The sequence below is a fragment of the Homarus americanus genome, unplaced genomic scaffold, assembly GCF_018991925.1.
Source record: "Homarus americanus isolate GMGI-L3 unplaced genomic scaffold, GMGI_Hamer_2.0 scaffold24694, whole genome shotgun sequence".
Lineage (NCBI taxonomy): Eukaryota > Metazoa > Arthropoda > Malacostraca > Decapoda > Nephropidae > Homarus > Homarus americanus.
The window spans coordinates 2531793-2557448 of NW_024732780.1; the positions used below are offsets into that span (position 1 = coordinate 2531793).

Here is a 25656-nt window from a genome sequence, read left to right on the forward strand (position 1 = left end):
TACGGTATATTTAGTACAGTAATTGCATATTAAATGAATTGCATAAATTTAACATAACTAATCATGTTATTGTTACCCATTAAAAGAAAATCCATGAAGATGTATTCTTTAAGAAATACATTATCAACAGAAAGGTCATTATAATCTATATTGGGGATCATTGAAAGGCTCCGGAAATGAATTTTGTACACTGACTCCAGAGTCAGCAGTGTTTTATACAGAAATAATAGGTGTCCTTGTATTTCCTCCTGGTAGCAATGAAGCACAGGTGTTGGACGAACTATCAAATTGTGTGCCTGGAAGAGGAGTTGATAAACTGCTTGATTATATAATGTTTGGTTCACTTATTTTCACCGAGTGTCTGTGTATAATCCCTAAACGACCTTCAAAGAGAAAGCCGTTTAATGCCTTTCTAGCATAAATTTGCTGCTGCTCACGTAATTTTCTGAATTCTGCAGCCCAAGTTTTTGCCAGAACATCTATTGCATCATCAGTTCGACTCGGATGACTGCATCCTAACTGTAAGAGTTCATTTCTTTTAGCCTCGGTATCAGACGGAGGCGTTTTCGTAAACACAAAATTCTGTAAACAGCTGAAGGAAAACACTGCATATCTCTAAACCAAGTACCTGGCGTGATGTTGTGCCATATGCTTTGTAGGGGATGATGCATTTCGATGGACAATTTAATAAAACCCTATGTTCATCGAAATCTTTGCAAAGAACAGGACATCTACAATTACAGGGTATCATAAGCCCGTCGTGTTGTGGAATACGCCTTCTGAATATTGGCATCTAGGTTTCGGATTCTTTTGAGTACTATCAACCTTTGTCCAGCAAAAGTGTCAACAACAGTCTTGGCATGTTGTCAACTGCATAATTATTTACGTCGGAGAAATGTTGACCTATATTTGGAAGATGCAAATACTAGGCAGATTAGAGAAGAAATTTGGAGGTCTGACAGTAGACAGCCTATTCCATTAGCACCAACAAATGTACGAAATGCACCTGCATCAGCAGGTCAATGCCCTGGCAGGAAACTAGAAATCAGGGATATAGTTGAGTTGCAGGACTAATACTAAATGTTCTCATTTAGAGCCACATTGCAAACTGTACTGGAATAAGGTGTGCATTAATACAAATAGTATATAAACTTACAAACTTATCCATTGATTTTTCATTTCCATCTTCATTGCTATCCATGATAGACACTCCTTCTTCCTGGATTTCTTGATATCGCAGGAAATGTAGATCATTGTAAAACCATAGAGACGGTTGGCAGAAGTTGTCGGTGCCTGCGCCAGACTTTTCACGACGTAGAACTTTCTTCATTTCCCTCCTGTAGCTGGTGCGGAAGGAATTAATTTTCTTAGTAACTGTGACATGGTAGCAGTCGGGACGATTTCTTTCATTCTAGTTTAAGAGATGTGTTCTTGTAATCTTCAGTTTTCATTTGATGGAAACTGCTTATAAAGTTCAATAAACTCTCTCCATAACTGCTGGGACTCCCGTCCCGTGTGCTCATAAGGCTACTGCTACTCGACTGAGCATGTTTGATCATACATTCCCACACGCTATCCAACATGTTTGACAAACGTCATGTTGGACGAGAAAATATAAAACTTGTTTAATCTTCTTCAAACATGTTAGTCATACCTTCAAACTTGCCCACACACTCTCAAATTGTATGATCAAACACCATATTTGACACACATATTTGACATGTGTGGGCGCCTTACACACGCTGTGGACATACGCTCGCGATGCTTCATATGTGACTTTTCACACTGGATGCATTTTCAGGGCACTCAGTTGTATCGTTGCATCCATGGTGGTGTTATGAGGAAGAGGAAGAACTATTATTGCTCACTCTAGCAATCTCTAAGAAAAGACAAAAGAACTGGGTACATCAAACAAATGTGAAGACCAAATGGGCGAATACCATCATCTTGTTCAGGAGCTTTCAGATGATGAATAAAAATTTAGACAAGATTTTATTATCCCGCGTTCAGTTCAATGAAGTTCTATTAATGATTGAAATTATATCAGGAAACAAGATACAAACTACAGGCAGTCCATAAGCCCCAAGGAAAGGCTGGCCATTACCTTAAGGTAAATTAAACCTTGTGGAACCTTGGCCATTATCAACCGATTTGTTGAAGTGAGTACCTTATCCACATCACTGGCGGGGGGAAGGAATCGACTTCATCTTTATTTTATGAACCTTACAGGTATCTGCTTCGTTTGACGTGGATTCAAAGCAGGCATTTATGCCTGCTCTTCAGTTGTTGTTTGTGCAGTTGTTTCACCTGTTGACAAATTATTTTCATCACCATCATCTTCCTCATTGATTTCCTCGACGTTGGTGCTCGTCCTAACAGATATTAAATTATAATTAGGCCTATATATGCCAAGTATTATAATTAGAAGGGGAGGGATTTACTGACAACTAAATTTTACTAATATATATTCTTTCCATTGAATATACATCATGTGTCCGCACGAGAATCTCGGAAACTACTTTACCGATTTGGAGTGATGATGGATGGTGTTATATGTACTCATGATGGATGGTGTTAAATGTAATGATGGTGGATGGTGTTATATGTAGTGATGATGGATGGTGTTATATGTAGTCATGATGGATGATGTTATATGTAGTCATGATGGATGTTGTTATATGTAGTGATGATTAGACAATCTACCTATATACTAGCTTAACCCCTTGAGTACGACAAGTTAACCACTTGACTACAATGCCCTAACCACCTGAGTACGATGATAACCTTTTGAGTACAATACCTTAGCGGTTTAGCCCCTTAAGTACGATGTCATTCCTTTCAGTACAATAAATCAGTCCCTTGAGTACGATCAGTTAATTCCTTGAGTACAAGAACTTAACCTCGCCATCTAATGTAAACTATGAATATTTTTAAAACACATAAATTTGTACACACTTAAAGCTTTACGGTTATGTTAGGTTAACTAAACACAGGAGTAACGCTGTTCTCAATAGGTTGTATGATAACTTTTCCCCATAATGGACTAGTTGACGGTCTTGGTAAACACGAGAAATACACTCTGCCACGTTCGTAGAGTGATACGGTATATAAAATTTGTAATAAAGGTTTAAAGTCCTGCTATAATAGTCGAGATAAGTTTATTTCCTAGAAACAGGACCGCCATTTGCAATGACGTCACTAGTTTCAAACACTGCTGGGCTGCAGTCGTAGATAGTAGAAAGGATGGCTTCTTCTGACCCCAAATTCCACATTCAGGTAAATTTTAAGGGTGATTTTTTATGGTCTAAGTCATGGACATTTCGTAAGTGAAGAAATGTGCCATGAAGAGCAGCTTCAAACATAGGTTGGATGGATATAAGAGCGATAGGGGTCGGTAAATGGGATTGCCCACTGTGCCCAGCATGGCCCGCTGCAGTGTCCATCATTCTTATGTTCTTTTGGACATAAAACTCCCATGGTCACACCAGCTCAGCTGTCATGTACTCTTACCTGGTAGACTTTCTCTTTTTTTTTCAGTGCATTTACAGAGTATATCAGTACGAGTAAATCTAGAAGTGATGACATTGTCTGGACTTTGTTTTGATAAATGCCTGATAATAGCTAAATATGACAACATAGTGCTGTTATTGTTTTGATGATTCACTAATGAACCACTGGGATATATCATTTATATTAATTAATTGGTAAAATTTTACTATAACTACCATAAGTATTTGGATGTTTAGATTCGAGAAAGGCTATATTGGGTAAATTTTAAGTTTAGGTCATCCCTGTACTTAGACATGCAGGCTGTTTTTTTCTGATGGTTTGCGATGTGTTTTGAACGATTTAGACCTTCATTTCTATCGGAAATCACTAGTTTTGAGTTACTACCCCCGATGTAGGTTAAGGTAACCTTGTTATGCGATCTAAAAATGTTTTATGACAGAAATCCTGTAGAGATAACGTGTCTTATTGTTTAAAAGTACTTAATCCCAGTTAGAATCTTAAGGTTCCCCAAATGACTAAAACCAAAATAATATAAATATTGTTTGGAATGTTTATACTATGAAATTTGTTGTATGGGCAGCTAATTGCTATTGTACTATTGTATTAGTTTATGTGCTTAGTTATATTTACATATTCAAAATAGTATTACTGTGTTGCACAATAAAGCACAATTAATTATCTAATAATATTTATTTACTGAGCTCATCAGCCGAGAAGGTTGGCTGCCTCCCGCTGGCAAGTTCATCCCAACCAGTGACGTCACAACCAATCACAGAGCTTTTCGCAGTCACGTGACTTTTTAGCGACTTTAACCCTTATTTTTGAAATTTTTTGGCCCAATTCATTAAAAAATATCATTACCATAGTGAATTTAAGTGCTTTACCCATTGACCTGCCATTTCACGAAAAAATTCCGACCGTTAACTGTCATAGAGGTCCTAGTACATTTTGGAGGCCATTTTATGTAAATTATTCAATGTCGCAGATATTATGATATAGTATAATACACTCTCGCATCCCCAGTTAAGGTAAATAAAACATAAATAAAGGTGTATTTGCACAAAATGAACAGAGGGTAATAAATTGTAATGTTTTTTTTCCTAAGAAAACGTCAATAAAAAGAGAAACCATTGTTGTTGGTTTTTTTGGGGATAATGAGGAATGGGAATAACAATCCCGGAACTCACTGGCAACTCTACCAAAACTCACCTTCATAAAACATTACACTTCTAAAAATATGTAAACAAGTCTTTTCTTGGTCACTAAAATTACTTAATTTTTGTTGTCCATTTTCAACGGAATGTTTTAATTAGTAAGTCGTCTAAATTTACGTAGGTGTAAATTATAAAGAATGTAAGCAAGTTTATTTGTTTACGAATGACCGGGAAACACGAACATTCCTCAACCCAATTCAGTCTACTTGATTCCGGATTCACCAAAGCCTAAGACAACTTTCCTCTTGACTAGAGCAGTGAAAATTCCTGAAACTGTGTGTCCTGATTTAAGTGAGCCAGACGCGTTCTCAACAACCTGACTTAGGAGAATAATCAAAATACGAATCACTGAGAATCCGTCTTGGTATCGTAGCTTAAGAGAATCAGTTAGACAAGTTATCATGAGAACAGCTAGGAGAATTTTTTTTTAAGAATAACTGAGAATTCTCGCCGTTCAACGTTCACCTGGAAGTTAAATATTACATATCACGTGACAATAACAGATGACGTCGCCAAGATTACCAGTAAATACCGAAAACCGTAATAATTTTCACTTCTGCTTATACTGCCAGACTGGGGTTACTAAGTCTAAGGAGATAACTTAACTCTAATCTTAATTTCTAAGGGTCGCTGCCACCAGACCCCTCTGACAGCATGTAGCTCGTTAGGTAGCGGGCAGAGTGGCCTAGGCATTGGGTTAGGTTTTCCATTGACCAGATCGATAAGGGTAAAGAAGGGGGAAACCATAACATGTCTTAATTGATTTATTCCTTATAAACATACTGGTAAAAAACATATACATGAATTGGCCTTCCTCAGAAGAACAACGGAATTTTGGTTACCCAGCTGGGCCCCAGACTCTTACATTACTGGCGGGTCATCCACCCACTTATTGCATAACAATCGGTGAACGTCTATCTCGGTCGCTCCTTCTTAATATCCTTAACACATCAGACTGCTCCACCTGTGTGGACTTTAGCACCGTCGGTTATCATACATAGTAGCACCATCTCCTGTTACACTCCATACCTGCAAGTATGTGACTCCTTGTGACTTTTGGTATACAACGGGCACCTCGTTCGCACACACGCCCTCGGTGGGTAAAGACGAGGCTTCACCTAGAGACATACCAGCACTATTTCTACACCTGGTATTATAGGTCGCTCCAAGTGACGACCGCAGTTTCTCACGGTCTCCTTAGTTGTGACTATTCATGTGAGTGGTGCTGGGAATCCACCGGTTCACAGTGGACTGGTATAGTGAGTAATCCCCACCTGTTGTGGCTCAAGGGGACAATGGCGGCCGGGCGGCAAGATCTCCGACCATGGCACCTGCGGTGACGGCAGAACGGGAAAGACTAGAAATAATGCCTGACGGGCGGTTATCCCACCTTAACACATCCCTATCACACTTATATATCCGGCAAAGCCTTAAACTGTAGTAACTTCTATTTATCAACCTTAATTGTAGGGCGGATATGGCTCCTAGGACCTGACCTGCGGTGACGACAGAACAGGAAAGACTAAGGCCGGCGTCCCGCCGCCTCCTCGTCACATAGGCCTACAGTTTCCAATCCTCAATTTACACTTTTGTTTCTTATGGTTCTCACCTGAACACTTTTCGGTATATTGTCACTCATGTCTTATAAACACATATATTAATCCTAAATTACACTAAGGTAAGGCCTTGGTTTGCTAGTGTTGGTAAATGCCGGGGATTATAATATCAAATCGGCGGGTACATGACGCGCAGCAGAAACAAAGGCCGAATGTTCCTGTGCGGGGTGTATCAACTTCACTTAAAACTGTAATGAGGATCCTCTCTCACATTGCACTATTTGAACACAGACATAGATTCTCTGATCACTGTACCTGTCGTGGTATATGTCACGTGAGGCTACGAGGTGTATTAAATTCATACAGACGCATACACGATATTTCCTTTCCAGTATAGTTTCTAGATCACTGCTCCTCCACATAGTTCTGATACATTTATCCTTTTCCAGATCATTGTTCTCATGTATTTTCATATGATATCTGTTGGAGTTATGTTCCTACACGCTCACAGACGTAAATAGTAGGACCTTCAAACCGTTGATCCACACTTAGTCTTACAGTACACTAGTCCGGCTCAACTGGACTTTAACATTCATCTTAAGTCTACCCTGAGTGATCCTTAATGCTATGAATACATACACTTAATATGATATAACTATACCTGGGTACAATACAACACATGGTCTAGGAACATTGAGTAGGTGAGTTGTCCTTTATCAATGTTTCCCGTTTTCTGAGGTTCTACAAGCGCGGTGCATTTGAATGTTATGTAGCGTAATATGAATTAAATGGGATTTTTAGGAATGACAATGATGTGCGCAGTACATGCTATGTTATGTCCGTCCGTCCGACTGTCCGCCTCGCAGCCAAGTGTCGACCAGGTGTGGCAAGATTTGGCCTGGTTCTTAAAGCCAGGCAATGCATCTACCAGGAGCCTGCGACATATGGTTGTACTTGACATAAGAGTGTGATTGTCCCTCGAGTGTGAGTAATGGTTTGTAGCTTCAAGTGTGTGTATGAACGCATTTACACCTCACACACACACCCTGACACATCTCGATAGCACAGGCCTTCATCGTGACAGGAAATAAAACGGAATAAAAAAAATAAAATTACAAGTACTGTACAATAACTACCTTTGTTTCAATGTCTATAGAAACTTACAAGTACAGTAAGTTGTTAATTCAGTTGTACAGAGAACTACAGGTACAGCAGGTCAGATTCAGTTGCACATAGAACTACAGGTACAGTTAATGTGTGTTCAGATGTACAGAAATTTAAAAGTACGGTATCTTCCGTTCCATTTTTCTGAGGGCTCAGTGTTCAGGAGACTTTATCTTTTAAGTTTGTTACTTGGACTCTATATATGACTGTGACTAACAGGTAAGGTGGTATTCGCGCTATTAGTTTAGTAACGCCAGCGGCTGCTCATGAAAGTTAATAGTCTGCGATGAAGAATCTGAGGAGGTTATAATGAGTCGTTTTGTAGGTCAGAAGCAGGTACTCATTCTCGAGCTTGGTCTTGGTGGTGTTCCTCAAGGGGGTGTTCCTATCTCATATGAACATCTTGGTCCCTGTGGTTGTTTCTGGTGAGGGATGAGAAACCTACACACACACACACACACACGGATGGAGATGACTGTTTTCTCATCCCTTTAAACGCTAAAGATGAATGAATTTGCACACGGTACCTAACGTCTCTAACAACTAGAAAGGTCTATGTGCAATATGTTCTTCCGTCCGTACACTTGATATATGAAGGGAACCCAACAAGATTAGACACGTGTTACATCATCATTTCTTTTTTATTTTGGAGAGTTATGATCATATTCAGTAGTCTGGCGTCACCTGCACCAATGCTTGTGATAACGTTCCTCTGGCGGGGTACCTGGACCTACTGAATCTTGTAAAAAATGTATTTTGGCGAGTTATAGTCATGCTCAGTTGGATAGGGGTGCCTGCCTAATAAACTACCTCCTGCAGGGGACCTTAACCCACCGAATATCGTCCAAGACACTATGTTAAAGGAAATCTCCTTCAAGAAAGGATCATGTTACATACCACCCAGGCACACAATGGCCCTGATAAACCCGTGTACCGGTGTGTAGCTTTTCAGTCACATGACAACGGTGAAGTGTGTGTGTGTGGGGGGGCGTCGTCAGGAGTGGTGCGGCGGCCCTGTCAGCGGTTCTCCCACAAGACAATCAGAGCAGCGGCAACTCCCAAGCAGCTGCGCCAACACCAATACTACACCACACCACGCCGACGCATGGCCCAATTCCTGGCCCACCACTTGAGGGCTGATGCAGCGCTCCAGAGGTGACATTGAGCGTTAGTTTACTATACCATCTTCATGAGCCTGAGAATTACTGTACCTGTAATTTATACTTAAACCCACCTCTGTACTGTACTTGTGATCTAGTAAAGAAATCAATCGTTGTGATACTGTGGCCACATAGGAATTACTGTATTTATATACTTTATACCGGAGTCTGTATTTTTTCTGTATTTCAAACCTGTTAAGCCATCACCTCTATAAATGGCCAACGTGTGACCTACTCAGGGTTCCCACACAAATTACAATTTTGTTTTCCATGACTTTCTTAAGTCCACTTATTTATTTTCCATGATCAAGTTGTTCACTACTTGCGCACGGTGACTTAACCACTCGAGTATGATGACAACCTGTCGAATAGGGTGATTTAACCAATTGAGTATGATGACTTAACCACCTGAGTCTGATGACTTAACCCTCTGAGAATGATGACTTAACCCTTTGAGTATGACTTCACCTCTTGATTATGATGCCTTAACCCCTTGAGTAAGATGACAACTCCTCGAGTATAATGAATATAATCATGATATTCCATCCATCCCCTTCTCTTCATCCTTCCATTCCGCCTCCCCCCAACAATCCCTCCCAGGCTCCCTCCAACAATCCTTCCCAGTCTCCCTCCAACAATCACCAATTCCCTCCACCCTCCGCCAATCACCACGCTAACGACCCAACTACCCGAACTAACACGAGGTGACGTCTTCTCGTGGTCTGCTGCCCACGATATGAGACAAGAGCCATTAATGTCAGTACCACTTTAACAGCACCACTACAGACATAAGGCGAGCTTAACTTAGCCAAGCGTAGTTTATAAAAAAGTGTGTCATTATAGGATGGAAGGGAACTACGTCAAGCGATGGTTAATGCTTGCACTGGCGTTTACTAGGGTTGAGTTCATTACTGTACTCTTGGGACGTCAATATACATGGTGCGGGTAGGTTCTTGAGTACATACATGTCACTGAGTAGCCTACATACAGGTCATTGAGTACACAGGCCCTTGAATGTATACAGATTCTTGAGTACATACAGATCCCCTGAATGTACTGTATACAGGTCCCTGAGTACGAAAACCACATACCCATCCCCTAAGTAACATAAATCCAACCCCTTAGATTACACGAGTCCAGACACACACACACACACACAGTCCGAGAAATGCTGTTCGACACCACAACCGCATCCAGCCCATACGTGCACGAACTGATCGCTATAAGAACAGCCCAGTCCCAACCATTGTAAAAATTATCAATAACTTGTAATAAACCAGTGTATTCACTCCCAGTAAACACTACTCCTTGCACTGTCACTATGTTGAAATGAACTGTAGTTTGAGCTTTTCCCCATCTAGTTATTATATGTCTTATTTGTGTCACTTATGTTACTTGCATATTATTTGTAATTCGAAACCCATTCCCCAAATATGTAACTGTATATTTTCAGCCTTCTGGCTGCCAAGCTCTCTCAATAAACCGTTAAATTTTTATTATTATTATTATTATTATTACAGTACACCAGTCCTAAGGCACAGATTATTTCCTGGAGTAATGGTAAGGACCACCTAGGTGTGAATTTGTTTAAGGTGTAGAAGCTGTGGCCAACACAACAACCACACCCTGAGTTAACGAGTTGCATGGCCCAGTGTCAAAGAATAGTCGGAGAAGACAGGACAACTCGCTAACTGCGCTGGCTAACCATTACCCCGGAATACGATCCGTAAATCGATTAACATCCAGGTTTCCAATTACTGCTGGGTAGACAGAGGCAAATGGCGTAAAGAAACTTGCTCATGGTTTCACCCTGCCCGGGGATCAAACCCGGGTCCGCTCGCTTGCGAGGCGAGCATGCTGACAGCCGACAGGGCCGCCGCGCCGCTCCTGACAACGCCCACACACCACACACACGCATCAGAGTGGGTTGTGTGTAGAACAGAAGGAGAGGGAAGGGGAGAAGGGTGGGGGAGAGAGAAGCGCCTCCTTGCCACACATTCCGCAGTAAACAAAGTCTTGACCACAACCAAGGTCAACACACTGCTAACCAACATGAGAGAGAGAGAGAGAGAGAGAGAGAGAGAGAGGCGGAAAGAAAAATAAAGAAAAGGAATAAAAAGAGAAGAAAATTTTTGTTTATATCCACACACTTGTCCTTACACCTGTTCCATGTTCAGTCATCTGGTCCTACACCTGTTTCTTGTACCTACACGTGTTTCTTGTTCCTACACCTGTTCCTTGTTGTAAAGGCCTGGGACTTTGAGATAGAAATCCCTTACCAGACCAATCAGGTTCTTAATAAAGGAAAGTCAAGGACCGTGGTTTTCTGAGGAATAGCAAAAACCGTTTGAGATTGACATATCTTTACTATAAAAAATATAACACAAAACTCTGACACCACTCAACAAACAACAAATAATTACGGGAGTCAAACAATTAATGCAGCCAATAGTTAATGGAGTTAATCAATTAAGGGAAGCAAACAATTAATGGGAGTCAGCAATTAATGGATTCAAACAATTAAATGGAGTCAACAATTGATGGAATCGAACAATAAAGGGGAGTCAGCAATTAATGGAATCAAACAATGAACAGATATTTCCTACGGCAGTGGCCCTGGGGGAAGGTTCTGGAACAAGGTGATCCACACTCAGGGTAGGGAAGCGTCCATTCAACTCCACACTCAAGCAACGTCTTGAAATGGCAGGAGAACACCTGGGCACAGACGGAATGAGATGAACTGACGGTCGCGGTATGTGGTAGTGGTAGATGTCCAGAGAATTGACAGATGATAGGTGAAGGTCTGGGGACACAGCCCACGACCTATGATGAGATCACAGCCAGAATTTGACGAACAGCTGGGTAGCTAGATAGTGACTGTATGGCGGCTGGGTTGAATCTGCCGGTGACCCAGATAGTCGCTGCCGTTCTCACCTCTGTCCAACCGCCCCAAGTGTCGTCCACACCAGCAAACGAGAGAGTTAGCAGCGGTAACGAGCAGGAAGATCGTTTCCGCCCTTACACTTGTACCTACATTTGTTTCTTGTTCATATACCTGTTCCTTGTACCTACACCAGTTTCCTTATTCCTGCACCTGTTCCTTACTCATACACCTGTTCCTTGTTCCGACACCTGTTCCTAGACCCGTTACTTGTTCCTACACCTGTTTCTTGTTCCTTCACCTGTTCCTAAACTTAGTTCACTAGTATGATTACTACTACTACTATTTATCTATCAATTCTCACTTTACCTTTGTCACTTCCTTTCATAACACACACACACACACACACACACTATATGCCAGACGCTCCCACGGCTTGACACAACCACTCTCCCTGCTTACCTACCAGCCCCCCTTCCCACTGACTTAGTAGAAGAATTTGACGTAGCAAAACGCCTGGACAAACTAAAATTAAAACGCTCTACCACCCCCATTGACTTACCAATGAAACTCTTCAAGGAGTTCTCCCCGGAGCTTGCTAAACCCCTCTGCTCCATCATCAATGCTTCTCTCAGTCAAGCCAGATGCCCAGCTGACTGGAAGACCTCTTATGTGTCACCAGTGCCCAAGTCAACCAGCCCACAATCCTTAAATCAGCTACGACCTATTGCAATCACCCCAATACCCAGCCTAATCTGTGAAAGTTTTGTGTTCGACTGGGCTTATGCTGATATTGCAGGAGTCGTAGACCCTCAGCAATTTGGCAACATGAAAACTTCCTCCACCACTCACTGTCTTGTCAGCTTTCTCGATTACATATACCGCCATCTCGAGAAACGAAAAACGTCTGTAGCTGTCGCCTTCATTGATTTCACTAAAGCGTTCGACCTAGTCGACCACAATATAATCATCAACAAAGCTATTGACCTCGGGCTTCGGAGAAGTCTTATACCATGGCTTACAGACTTCCTCAGTGACCGACGCCAAGCTGTACGCTTCCGAGGGGCTGTCTCCACCTTTCAGTCACTCACCTGTGGCGTCCCCCAAGGCACCAAGATGGGACCACTCTGCTTCCTTATGCTCATCAATGATGCCCTAAGAGAAACCCCTGTTCGCTGGAAATATGTCGACGACTCCACCATTGGGATCAGCGTCAACAATTCTGCTCCCAACTATACCGCCCTTCAGGATTTATTGAACAGTCTCCAAAACTGGGCCACCAACAACCATGTCACCATCAACCATACCAAGACCATGGTTATGCACATCAACCTCTCCTCCGACATTGTCCCACCTCCTTCCATTACTCTAGGTCCGAACACACTCCAGGTTGTAGATTCCACGAAGCTCCTCGGCGTCACCATAGACAACAAACTAAATTGGAAACCACACGTCAGTGAAGTTGTCAAATCCTCCAGTTTCCGTCTCCACCTCCTCCGCCGACTCAAGTCCCTCGGAGTTCCTGCACACGAGCTCCTCAGTGTTTACACAACATTCATACTTCCCAAGCTCACCTATGCCTCCCCCACCTGGTCTTCCTCCCTAAATGCCACACAACGTAAACGCCTAGAAAAAGTGCAAAAGAGGGCATGCAAGATTATTCTCTCCCCTTCCTACTCCACATATCAAGAAGCGCTCAACACACTGACCCTTTCGACTCTCACTGACCATCACCACGACCTCATCTGCAAATTTGGTAAGAAGCTTCTACACCATCCCCGACACCGGCTCCTACTACCACCTGAGATCCCTTGTCCGAGAATTGCTGTTCGACACCACAACCGCATCCAGCCCATACGTGCACGAACTGATCGCTATAAGAACAGCCCAATCCCAACCATTGTAAAGATTATCATTAACTTGTAATAAATCAGTGTATTCACTCCCAGTAAACACTGCTCCTTACACTGTCACTATGTTGAAATGAACTGTAGTTTGAGCTTTTCCCCAACTAGTTATCATATGTCTTATTTGTGTAACTTACGTTACTTGTATATTATTTGTAATTCGTAACCCATTCCCCAAATATGTAACTGTATATTTTCAGCCTTCTGGCTGCCAAGCTCTTTCAATAAACCGTTAATTATTATTATTATTATTATTATTATTACAGTTTCCCTAAAAAGGTAACACCTACCTTACCTTCCACACAGACTCTCATTAACACACTTACATAGCAATGAGAGGATCTCGCCTCCCTCCCTTCTATTCCCTTCCTCAGCTCTACTTCCACCTTTCCCCATCTCTCGCCTTCCACCTTTTCCTCCATTATCCCCTTCCTCCCCCTCTCTTCCACTTTTCTCATCCCCCTTCCCATTCCCGTTTCTTCTCTCTCTCTCTCTCATACATAAAAGTTTCTTACAAATTCCCAAACTGGATTTCTTAAAGATAATGATCTCCCCTACACTTACTTCTCCAACTCTCTTTAATTCTCCCTCTCTTATTCTTCTATTTGCCCTTCTCTTACCTCTTCTTCTTCCTGTTCTTACACATCTAACTCGTTTCCTTCCTAGTACCCTAAGTAGATCGACCAACATAATTTTCAATAGTTCTTACGTTAAATTGTACTCGTAAGAATAATAAGAGCTAATCAAACTACCTAACCTAACCTAACCTACCATAACCTAACCTACAACACATAATCTAAACATATGGAACGACATCCCTGAGGTTAGGTTAGGTTAGATTATGTTAGGAAATCATTTTGAGAATTTGGTCATTGGGGTGTAAGAGTCCTGTCTCAGTCTCGGGTTCCCTTGTGGCGTGTTGTGCTGGTATCAGTACCCCGGACACTTCCTGCTGGGGGAAGCCTTATACACTGTCCTCTCCTCTGTGTGTGTGTGTGTGTGTGTGTGTGTGTGTGGGTGAGAGAGAGAGAGAGAGAGAGAGAGAGAGAGAGAGAGAGAGAGAGAGAGAGAGAGTATACGCAGGTGACACTCCAACAGGTGCGACAGGTGTTGTGGTTGTTTTAGCGAGGTGTGAAACTGTATTGAGAGGAGTTATGAAGAGCAATTAGCCGGACAGGTGGTGATGGAGGGTTATCCAGGTGTGGAATGTGGAGATGTTATAAACCGGGGGGAAAAACGTGTTTTAACAAGTGTTTTGAGGCCCAGGTGTAACAGGTGTTGTGCCGTGGTCCTACTTTAAGTGAGGCAGGTGTTTTGGGGTGATTTATACAGGGAGCACGTCAACAAATTCATAACAATAGTTGCTGATCTATTACCGCTTGAGTTTATAACCAAAAGTATTTTAATATTAGAAAATAGACAAATACGAATAGATTTTCTCCGCTAGTGAGTGAGTAAATACGGTATACAGAGTTGGTGTACCCAATGAGTTTGATTTACGGGTACAAACAAAATGATATTGTGTGTGTGTGTGTGTTTCCAGATCAAATTACCTATCCATACCAGTCTACCTCCCCGCTCCCTCCCTTCAACCCCCCACCTCTGCTCCCCCACCCACCTCCTCTTCTTTCTCCCCACCGGTTTCCATTTCCCTCTCTCCTTTCCTTTCTCCTCATCTCCCCTCCTTTTCTCCCCATCTACCCTGACCCTCCACACCCTTCCTCCCCAATATCCCCCACTTCTCCCCTTAGTCTCAATCTCCCCATCACCGTTACTCATCACGTAAGAATATCAGTGGGTATTTGGAAGCCAGCGCCCCAACCGCCACCCCACCCTCTTCTCCCCTCCCACACAGTCACCCCATTCCCCCACTTCATCCCCAACTATTACCACTTCCCCTTCCTCTTCCACTACCCCCCTTCAAACCACCACCCCCATTCCTCCTCCCCACCCTCTTTTCCTCCACCCCTCCCCCCTTGTTCTGCTTCTTCCGCGACAGATAACAGGTGAGGCGGTCAGCTGATGTGACAAAGGGAGGATAGAGGAGATAATCTGAAGAGGGGGGAAAGGAGGGAGGAGATTAACTGAGGGAAAGTAGAGGGGAAAAGGGAGGTAGGGAGGAGTAAGAGATGAGGAGTGAGATGTAGAGAGATGAGAAGGGAGAGTAATATATGGTAAAATAACGATAGACAGAAAAAAAAGAAAGGGAGAAAGGGAGAGAGAAGGGAAATGGGGAGGGAGAGAATGAAGAGGGGAGACAATTTGAGAGAGAGAAATTGTCTGAGGAGAGGAAAAGACGAAGAGAGGGAGATTAACAAATGAAATAGGAACGATGCGGAGAGATGAAGAGAGAGAGAGAGAGATGGAGAAGCAAGAGTGCACAAGTGATCAGCTAGCTGCTAATGTAACGAGGGAGGGAGGGAGGGAGGGAGGAAGGGAGAGACATACCTTGAGCACCCACAGTAAGAGAGGGAGGAATGTAGATAGAAAGACAGATAGATAGATAGATAGATAGATAGATAGATAGATAGATAGATAGATAGATAGATAGATAGATGGATAGATAATTTTACTCTAAATCATGGTGTTGTGTAGGGCTTAAAAACAAATAATTGTTTGCTGCGGTATAAACAAGTGGGTGCAAACTGAAGTAGCGTGTGTGTGTGTGTCCTTGGTGTAGTGTTGTGGGGGAGAGCCTGAGTACCTGATGCGTGGCGGAGATTCGAACAGTTTAGTCTGAAGTATTCCTTAGCGATGTTGTTATGGGGTACACCTGTCTCGGGATGGGGTGGCAACCCTGGCTGGGTCTCTAGAGGGGGCAGTTCAAAAGATATCGAAGTCTTTAAACTGCTAGGGGAACATATGGTCACGGGGGTGGAGGAGATTGTAGTGGGAGCGGATAAACAAAGTGAAAGATTACAGGGAAATAGTGTTAGGAATGATGACAAAACTAAATTAGACAGGGAGTTTAAACCTAAACGAGGTAAAGGGAGGACTCAGAACACGATTAACTTAAATGTCTACTACGTGAACAGTAGAAGTATGAGAAACAAAATGGATGATATTCGGGCCTTAGTATGTACCGAAAAAATCAATATAATAGCATTCACTGAAACATGGATCAACCTAGACTCACGTGAGTTACCGGTTGAATACCAAATTGCGGGTTACAAATTGTTCCATACCGATAGGCAGACCAGGAAAGGAGGCGGAGTAGCAATCTATATCAGGGTTAATCTGAAGTGTGAAATAAATAAGGAAATTTATAGACCTCCCAATCTTGATAGAGTAAATGAGCGACTTATCTGGGATGAAATGCGCGGGGCTTCCATACACAACAAAGTCTGTATAGTAGGCGACTTTAACCTTGGCCAAATAGATTGGACTGACCTTACGGGTAACTCAGAATCAGAGGATTTTCTCGAAACGATCCAAGACTGTTTCCCGAGTCAACATATAACCGAACCCACCCGGGGGTAATAATATACTCGATTTAGTTCTGTCGAACAGAGAAAACCTCATTAGCAATTTCGAGGTAGGGAACGAGCTTGCAAATAGCGATCACAAAGAAATTAGATTCCAGTTAGATTTTCAGGGCAGACGTAAGGAAAATTCCACTAAAGCACTAGATTTTAGAAGGGCAAACTTTGACAGTTTGAAGAGGTAGCTGAGGGAGGGGGTGTCGCGCTTGGGGGTGAGCTACATGACCTCACATGAGGTGATCTCACTGAATGCACCCACAGAGGGCGACCTCACCGTACCAGGAGACCTGACGGTTGAGACTGATCTGAAAATGAGATCTGAGATTGCTGAGTTCCACGACAATTTAAATAATGAGTTACTTAATGCACAAAGGCTGAACATACCATACAAAAAACTCAGATCAGACAACAATGACCCTAAATCGAAAAATAGTTATTTAAAGAACATCATTGGCCAAAGGAAGGCTATAGGTAGAAGGATAAATCGTGGCGAAATTTACCTCCGGGATTATTATAAGGTATTGGCGAGTAGGGTTAAAACCGAGATAAGGAAAGCTAAGAGGAATAATGAGGTAAGGATAGCAAGGGAGGCGAAGACAAACCCCAAAGGATTCTACCAAATGTATCAAACTAAATCCCGAGAAAAGATTGGACCAATACAGTCAGATACCGGCGAGCTAACTGATAACTATGAAGAAATGAGCAATAATCTGAATAAATATTTTTCAACAGTTTTCACCACCGAAAATTTAAACATGATACCCGAGGCACCGACTCTATTCAGAAATAGTGAAGAAAATAAATTAAGCGAGATAGTAGTAACTAGTAACGATGTTAGTAAGCAAATAGACAAACTAAAGCCTAATAAGTCACCTGGTCCTGATGAGATATTTGCCAGAGTATTAAAGGAATGTAAGGAAGAGCTTAGTATGCCCTTAGCAAAGTTGTTTAACATGTCCTTAAAAACAGGTGTAGTACCAGAATCCTGGAGGATAGCGAATGTAATACCGATTTTCAAGAAGGGGGATAGATCACTATCCTCTAACTACCGCCCAATCAGTCTAACATCAATAGTAGACAAATTACTGGAAGCAATCATTTCAAACTCTATTCGAAATCACCTGGAGAAGCACTGATTGATCAATGATTCCCAGCATGGCTTTACAAGGGGGCGTTCATGTCTAACTAATCTATTAACATTCTTTTCATCAGTTTTCGAATCGGTGGACGAGGGGCACAATTATGATGTGGTATATCTCGACTTTAGCAAAGCCTTCGACAGAGTCCCCCACGAAAGACTAATTAGAAAGGTAGAAGTACATGGCATCAAAGGTAATATCCTTAAGTGGATTAGGGCGTGGTTACAGGACAGGAAACAGCGAGTGAGCATTAACGGCACTAAATCCCATTGGAGCAACGTCACTAGTGGAGTTCCCCCAGGCTCAGTACTTGGACCATTATTATTTATTATATGCATAAACGACATAGATATCGGCATAGACAGCAACATAAGTAAATTTGCTGATGACACTAAAATAGGATGTGTTATTAAATCTGATGAGGACTCCGCAAAAATACAGGAAGATCTAAAAAATAAATTCGAATGGTCTGAAAATGGCAGATGAAATTCAACTTGGACAAATGTAAAGTACTCAGTATAGGAGATGTAAACAGGGAAACCAGTTACCATATGAACAACGATGCCATTGAGAAATCCGACTGCGAGAGAGATTTAGGAGTAATGATAAGTAGGAATCTTAAGCCAAGTGAACAATGTGTTTTTGCTCGTAACAAGGCTAATAAAGTACTTGGGTTCATACAAAGGAGTGTTAGTTACAAGACTAGCGAGGTCATCCTAAAACTGTATCTTGCTCTTGTGAGACCACACCTGGATTACGCAGTTCAGTTCTGGTCACCGTGTTACAGAATGGATATAGAATCCTTGGAAAGAATTCAGAGGAGAATGACAAGACTAATCCCGGGCATTAGGAACCTTGAGTATAGAGACAGGCTAAAGCATCTTAATTTGCACTCCCTCGAGAGACGTAGAGCGAGGGGCGACCTGATAGAGGTGTATAAATGGAAGTCAGGGCTAAACAAAGGGGACATTATAAAGGTACTCAAACTATCCAACCAGGAGCGAACTCGTAACAATGGTTGTAAATTAGACAAATTTAGATTTAGGCGCGAAATAGGTAAACACTGGTTTGGAAACAGAGTAGTGGATGAATGGAACAAGTTACCAAATATCATCATTAACTCGAATACGTTGGATAGCTTCAAACATAGGTTGGATGCTTTTATGAGCAACAGGGGTTGGGTGTAAACGGGACTGCCCAGTATGGGCCAATAGGCCCGCTGCAGTTTCCACCATTCTTATGTTCCTATGTTCTTATGTTCTCACATAATTATTATTATTACTATTATTGTTATTATTATTAGTGTTGTTGTTTTTGTTGTTATTATTGTTGTTGTTTTTACAATTATTATTGTTGTTTGTGTATCATTATACATTTATTTACGTTTATGTATTTTTCATTATTTAGTCTTATGTATTCATGTATTTGGTTGTTCTCTATATTATATAACTATTTGAAGTCTGATATAACAAATTTATACATTTTGTCATATGAGAATATTTTGAAAGTTTATTGTAGTTTGATCTGAAGAAAATTGGAGGGAAGATTTTCATATTCGAATTTGGCGCGCACCGGAGAGCTTTAGCTGCCGGACACCCTCTAAAACAACCCAAGCTCACCCACCCTTCATTATATATAAATATATTTTACTAATAATTTCAATCCTAACGCAATTATACCTTAGTGAGGGTAAACAATTCTCATTTAAGCCATACTAGAAATAAATCAAGGTCGGGTGTATATTATCGGGGTTTTGCGTATGCGGATCACTATGGCGAGGTCTCATCTCCGTAAACACTGGATAGAACAACATTAGCGGTTTGTTTACATGGGGATTGTTCTTTGTTTAATTATTATGACCCGTTGTAAACTCTACTCTGTAATCCTTTTGCGGTACCGCTCACAGGATGAATGTGGGGTGCACAATAAACTTGCCGCTGCAAGCGGCAAAATCAATCAAAATCAATCCCTCATACCACCACCAACACCTACCTCACACCACCACCAACAAGTCCCTCACACCACCACCAACACCTCCCTCACTCCACCACAGCCCTCACACCACCACCTACACCTCCCTTACACAACCACCACCATCTCCCTCACACCACCACCAATACCTCCTTCACACAACCACCCAAACTTCCCTAACACCACCACCAACACCTCACTCACACCACCACCAATACCTCCCTCACACCACCACCAACACCTCTAACACACCAACACCACACCACAGTCACACCAACACCAACACCTCCCTCACAAAACCACCAACACCTCCCCTCACACCACCACCGACACCTCCCTCACACCACCTCACACACTCTCTCACACAACCACCAACACCTCCCTCACACCACCTCACACACCTCTCTCACACAACCACCAACACCTCCTTCCGCCACCACCAACACCTACCTCCACACCACCAACACCTCACACCAACACCCAGACCTCCCTCACACCACCACCAACACCTCCCTCACCAACACCCAGACCTCCCCTCACACCACCACCAACACCTCCTTCACACCACCACCAACACCTCCCACACGCCACCACCAACACCTCCCTCACACCACAACCAATACCCCCCACACCCACCAGCAACACCTCCCTCACCACCACCACCAACCTCCTTCACACCATCACATACACCTCCCACACACAAACACCCACACCCCCCCCACCAACACCAACACCTCCTTACACCACACCCACACCTCCCCATACCACCACCGATACTTCCCTCACACAACTACCAACACCTCCTTCACACCAACACCCACGCCTCCCTCACACCGCCAGCACCTCCCTTACACCACAAGCCACCTCCCTCACACCACCACCCACACTTCCTTCACACCACCACCAACTCCTCCCCACAGCACCACCAACACCTCCTTCACACCAACACCCACGCCTCCCTCACACCACCGCAACACCTCCCTTACACCACCAAGCCACTCCTCCCTCACACCACCACCAACACATCCCTCACACCATCACCAACGCCTCCCCACACCACCAACGACATCTCCCTGAAACCACCACCTACACCTCCCTCACACCACCACACACCTCCCTCACACCAACACTCAAACATCTCTCACACCACCACCAACACCTCCATCACACCACCATCAACATATCTCTCACACCACCACCAACATCTCCTTCACACCAAAACCCACACCTCCCTCACACCAACACCCACACCTCCCTCACACCAACACCAACACCTCCTTCAAAACAACACCCACACCTCCCTCACACCACCCACACCTCCCTCACACCACCCACAAAACCTCCTTCACACCAACACCCACACCTCCCTCACACCACCACCAACAACTTCCTCACATCACCACCATCATAAACTGCAGGGGTGGTCTGAAAAATGTCAAATGAAATTCAACACCAGCAAGTGCAGCGTACTTAATATTGGAAGAACAAATACTTATAATGTATACAGCCTGAACAACATCAACCTAGAGAAGTCGACTTGTGAAAGAGACCTAGGGGTACTTGTAAGCCCGGACCTACGGCCTAGAAAACAGTGCGTTAATGTTCGAAATAAGGCAAACAGAGTATTGGGTTTTATATCTAGAAGTGTAAGTAACAAGAGTGCAGAGGTCTTATTGCAACTATATCTTGCGCTAGTCAGGCCGCACCTCGATTATGCGGTTCAGTTCTGGTGCCCCTATTATAGAATGGATATAAATTCACTAGAGTCGGTGCAGCGAAGAATGACAAAAATGATTCCGGGACTTAGAAACCTTCCATATCAGGATAGGTTGAAGAAACTTAACTTGCATTCCCTAGAAAGACGAAGAGTGCGGGGAGATATGATAGAAGTATTTAAGTGGGTGAAAGGAATCAATAAAGGGGATATAGATAAAGTTCTTATAATATCCGAGCAGGATAGGACTCGGAGCAACGGATTCAAGTTGGATAAGTTTAGGTTTAGGAGGGAGATAGGAAGAAACTGGTTCACAAATAGGGTGGTGGACGAGTGGAACAAGCTTAGCAACTTTGTAGTAAGTGCGGGAACTCTGGAAAGTTTCAAAAGGAGGCTAGATAGATTCATGGATGATAGAGAGTGGTAGTAACTCTCGACAGGAGCTGCCATGCACAGGCCAACCGGCCTATTGCAGACTCCTTATTTTCTTATGTTCTTATGTTCTTATGTTCCCTTACACAACCACCCACACCTCCCTCAAACCACTACCAACACCTCCCTCACGCTACTGTAATGTCCCCTGTCTCATCAACAGAAGTATTATATAAATGGGTTACTTACATCTGATTTATATTCAGATTCATCCTCTGTAACTTTCTTCTGGCTATGAGGTGACATGTTCAATGCACGTGATAAGGTGTGCTCAAAGGAAGCTGCGTCATACTATGCTGAGTAAAGGTAAGAGTAGCCGGCTCTCTGGCCACCTAAAGCGAGCAGTAGTTTGTTATCATAGATAGAGGAAGACGTTATTTGAGAGCCGCAGTGGATGGCTCCGTCTTCCCTCGAGTGTTGAGAATATCCCTTATTGAGACCATAGTAAGTGAGTACTTCTCATTCTGTCTGTACTGCTGTTGTGGTTTCGCGATCGTTGATTGCAGTATTTCCGGTGTCATCAGACAGTTCCCCAAAAAAGGGATTGCAGAAGATTTGACATTCAGTGGAGGCGACATCGTATCAGCGCATAGCCTACAGTGGGAGGGAAGATTGACGTCACCCACACGCCTACACCCATCCCACAACAGATAGCAGCTAGATGGATCGCGTTTTCTATACAGACGCCGTAACTCCTGTATTAGGTATTTAAAGCGTAAAATACTTTATACATAGTGAAACTCTATAGCTTCTCAAGTGATTGTTACAACTAACAGTCATAACACCATATACGCAGTTGGTAAAGGTAGAGGAATTATGTTCTCCCAATTAATGTGGCATACTGGTTTAGAAGAATATATATATTTATATATATATATGTAATGAGACAAATCTCATTAGAAGAAGATTATATATAAGTAGGAAGCATAGAGAGTAGAAATGTAAAGATAGGAAACTTGGTAGCGTGGCTGGAATGTTATTTACTCAGCGTCAATACGCTTATCTTCGATACAACTATTTATTAATTCACTTAATGACATGGACACATTAATGTCACTATTATATCGGGGTACTAACACATTATGTTTTACGTTACTTGACACTGACTCTCGGACACACCTGAATGAATACACTTCCCACAGTAGGTACCGACTCTATTCAGAGATAGTGAAGAAAACAAATTAAGTGAGATAGTAGTGACTAGTAACGATGTTAGTAAGCAAATAGACAAACTAAAGCCTAATAAGTCACCTGGTCCCGATGAGATATTTGCCAGAGTATTAAAGGAATGTAAGGAAGAGCTTAGTATGCCCTTAGCAAAGTTGTTTAACATGTCCTTAAAAACAGGTGTAGTACCAGAATCCTGGAGGATAGCGAATGTAATACCGATTTTCAAGAAGGGGGATAGATCACTATCCTCTAACTACCGCCCAATCAGTTTAACATCAATAGTAGGCAAATTACTGGAAGCAATCATCTCAAACTCTATTCGAAATCACCTGGAGAAGCACAGATTAATCAATGATTCCCAGCATGGCTTCACAAGCGGACGCTCTTGCCTAACTAATCTATTAACATTCTTTTCATCAGTTTTCGAATCGGTGGACGAGGGGCACAATTATGATGTGGTATATCTCGACTTTAGCAAAGCCTTCGACCGAGTCCCCCACGAAAGACTAATTAGAAAGATAGAAGCACATGGCATCAAAGGTGACATCCTTAAATGGATTAGGGCGTGGTTACAGGACAGGAAACAGCGAGTGAGCATTAACTGCACTAAGTTCCATTGGAGCAACGTCACAAGTGGTGTTCCCCAAGGCTCAGTACTTGGACCATTATTATGTATTATATACATAAACCACATAGATATCGGCATAGACAGCAACATAAGTAAATTTGCTGATGACACTAAAATAGGACGTGTTATTACATCTGACGAGGACTCGGCAAAACTACAGGAAGATCTAAACAAATTTTTCGAATGGTCTGAAAAATGGCAGATGAAATTCAACGTCGACAAATGTAAAGTACTCAGTATAGGAGATGTAAACAGGGAAACCAGATACCAGATGAACAACGATGCCATAGAGAAATCCGACTGCGAGAGAGATTTAGGAGTAATGATAAGTAGGAACCTTAAACCAAGTAAACAATGTGTTTTTGCTCGTAACAAGGCTAATAAATTACTTGGGTTCATACAAAGGAGTGTTAGTTACAAGACTAGCGAGGTCATCGTAAAACTGTATCTTGCTCTTGTGAGACCACAATTGGACTATGCAGTTCAGTTCTGGTCACAGTATTACAGAATGGATATAGAATCCTTGGAAAGAATTCAGAGGAGAATGACAAGACTAATCCCGGGCATTAGGAACCTTGAATATAGAGACAGGCTAAACCATCTTAATTTGCACTCCCTCGAGAGACGTAGAGCGAGGGGCGACCTGATAGAGGTGTATAAGTGGAAGGCAGGGCTAAACAAAGGGGACATTACAAAGGTACTCAAACTATCCAACCAGGAGCGAACTCGTAACAATGGTTTTAAATTAGATAAATTTAGATTTAGGCGTGAAATCGGTAAACACTGGTTTGGAAACAGAGTAGTGGATGAATGGAACAAGTTACCAAATATCATCATTAACTCGAATACGCTGAATAGCTTCAAACATAGGTTGGATGCTTATATGAGCAATAAGGGTTGGGTGTAAACGGGGCTGCCCAGTATGGGCCAATAGGCCCGCTGCAGTTTCCTCCATTCTTATGTTCTTATGTTCTTAACTCACCCTAGGAATCGTTCTGACAAGACTCACGTGTACCCTGACGTAGGCCCAGTGAGTGCTGGCTGGGCTGCCTCCTATGGGAGAATCTGCTTAGCTGGCGATGCCGTGGTCTGGTCGAGAAATTTCCCTCCCGACCTGGGAAGGGGACGTGCCTGACTCTCCTTAGTGAACCGAGTGACGACCCGAACGGGAGAGAGATGACAGCAACCAGAATGAGAATCAGTATGACCAGAATAAACCCGTGGACGGGACTGCAGGGCCTTTATATGGGGGAGGAACAGCCGGCGTTTTGACCTCTGCCAATTAACACTAAACTGGTTTGATCTGGATAGCTGTGTGCAGGTGTGGTCTTGCCCAGGTGTCTTGGTGAGGTGAGGTTGTAAGTCACCCGGCTAACTCACGTCATTAGCGGGCGAGGTCAAGTCCCTAGGGTCGACCTGAGGTGTGTCAACTCAGAATGTGGTGGTACCACGAGGTCTGTAGTGTACTTGCTCTTATATGTGAAATCATTCCGGGCTGTAAGCTTTGGTCTGACAATCAATCATTACATATATATATATATATATATATATATATATATATATATATATATATTTATATATATATATATATATATATATATATATATATATATATATATATATATATATATATATATATATATATATATATATATAAGAGAATAAATAAACCTGCCTCTCATCCAGCCCCCACCTCCTCTATTCCCCCCCACACACACTACTGTGGGC

The 25656-nt window shown here is 42.6% G+C and overlaps 1 protein-coding gene across 1 annotated transcript in view; it reads right to left on the reverse strand.

Annotated features, from left to right (window-relative positions):
- Nucleotides 1-324: 324 nt before the first annotated feature.
- LOC121868951 overlaps nucleotides 325-25656 on the reverse strand; it is a 159626-nt gene continuing 134294 nt past the window's right edge. The window contains exons 10-11 of the mRNA XM_042369982.1: nucleotides 1157-1343; nucleotides 325-519 (exon numbers count right to left, since the gene is read on the reverse strand). Of these exons, the coding sequence (XP_042225916.1) occupies nucleotides 325-519; nucleotides 1157-1343 (382 nt within the window). The remainder of the gene's footprint in view (nucleotides 520-1156; nucleotides 1344-25656) is intronic.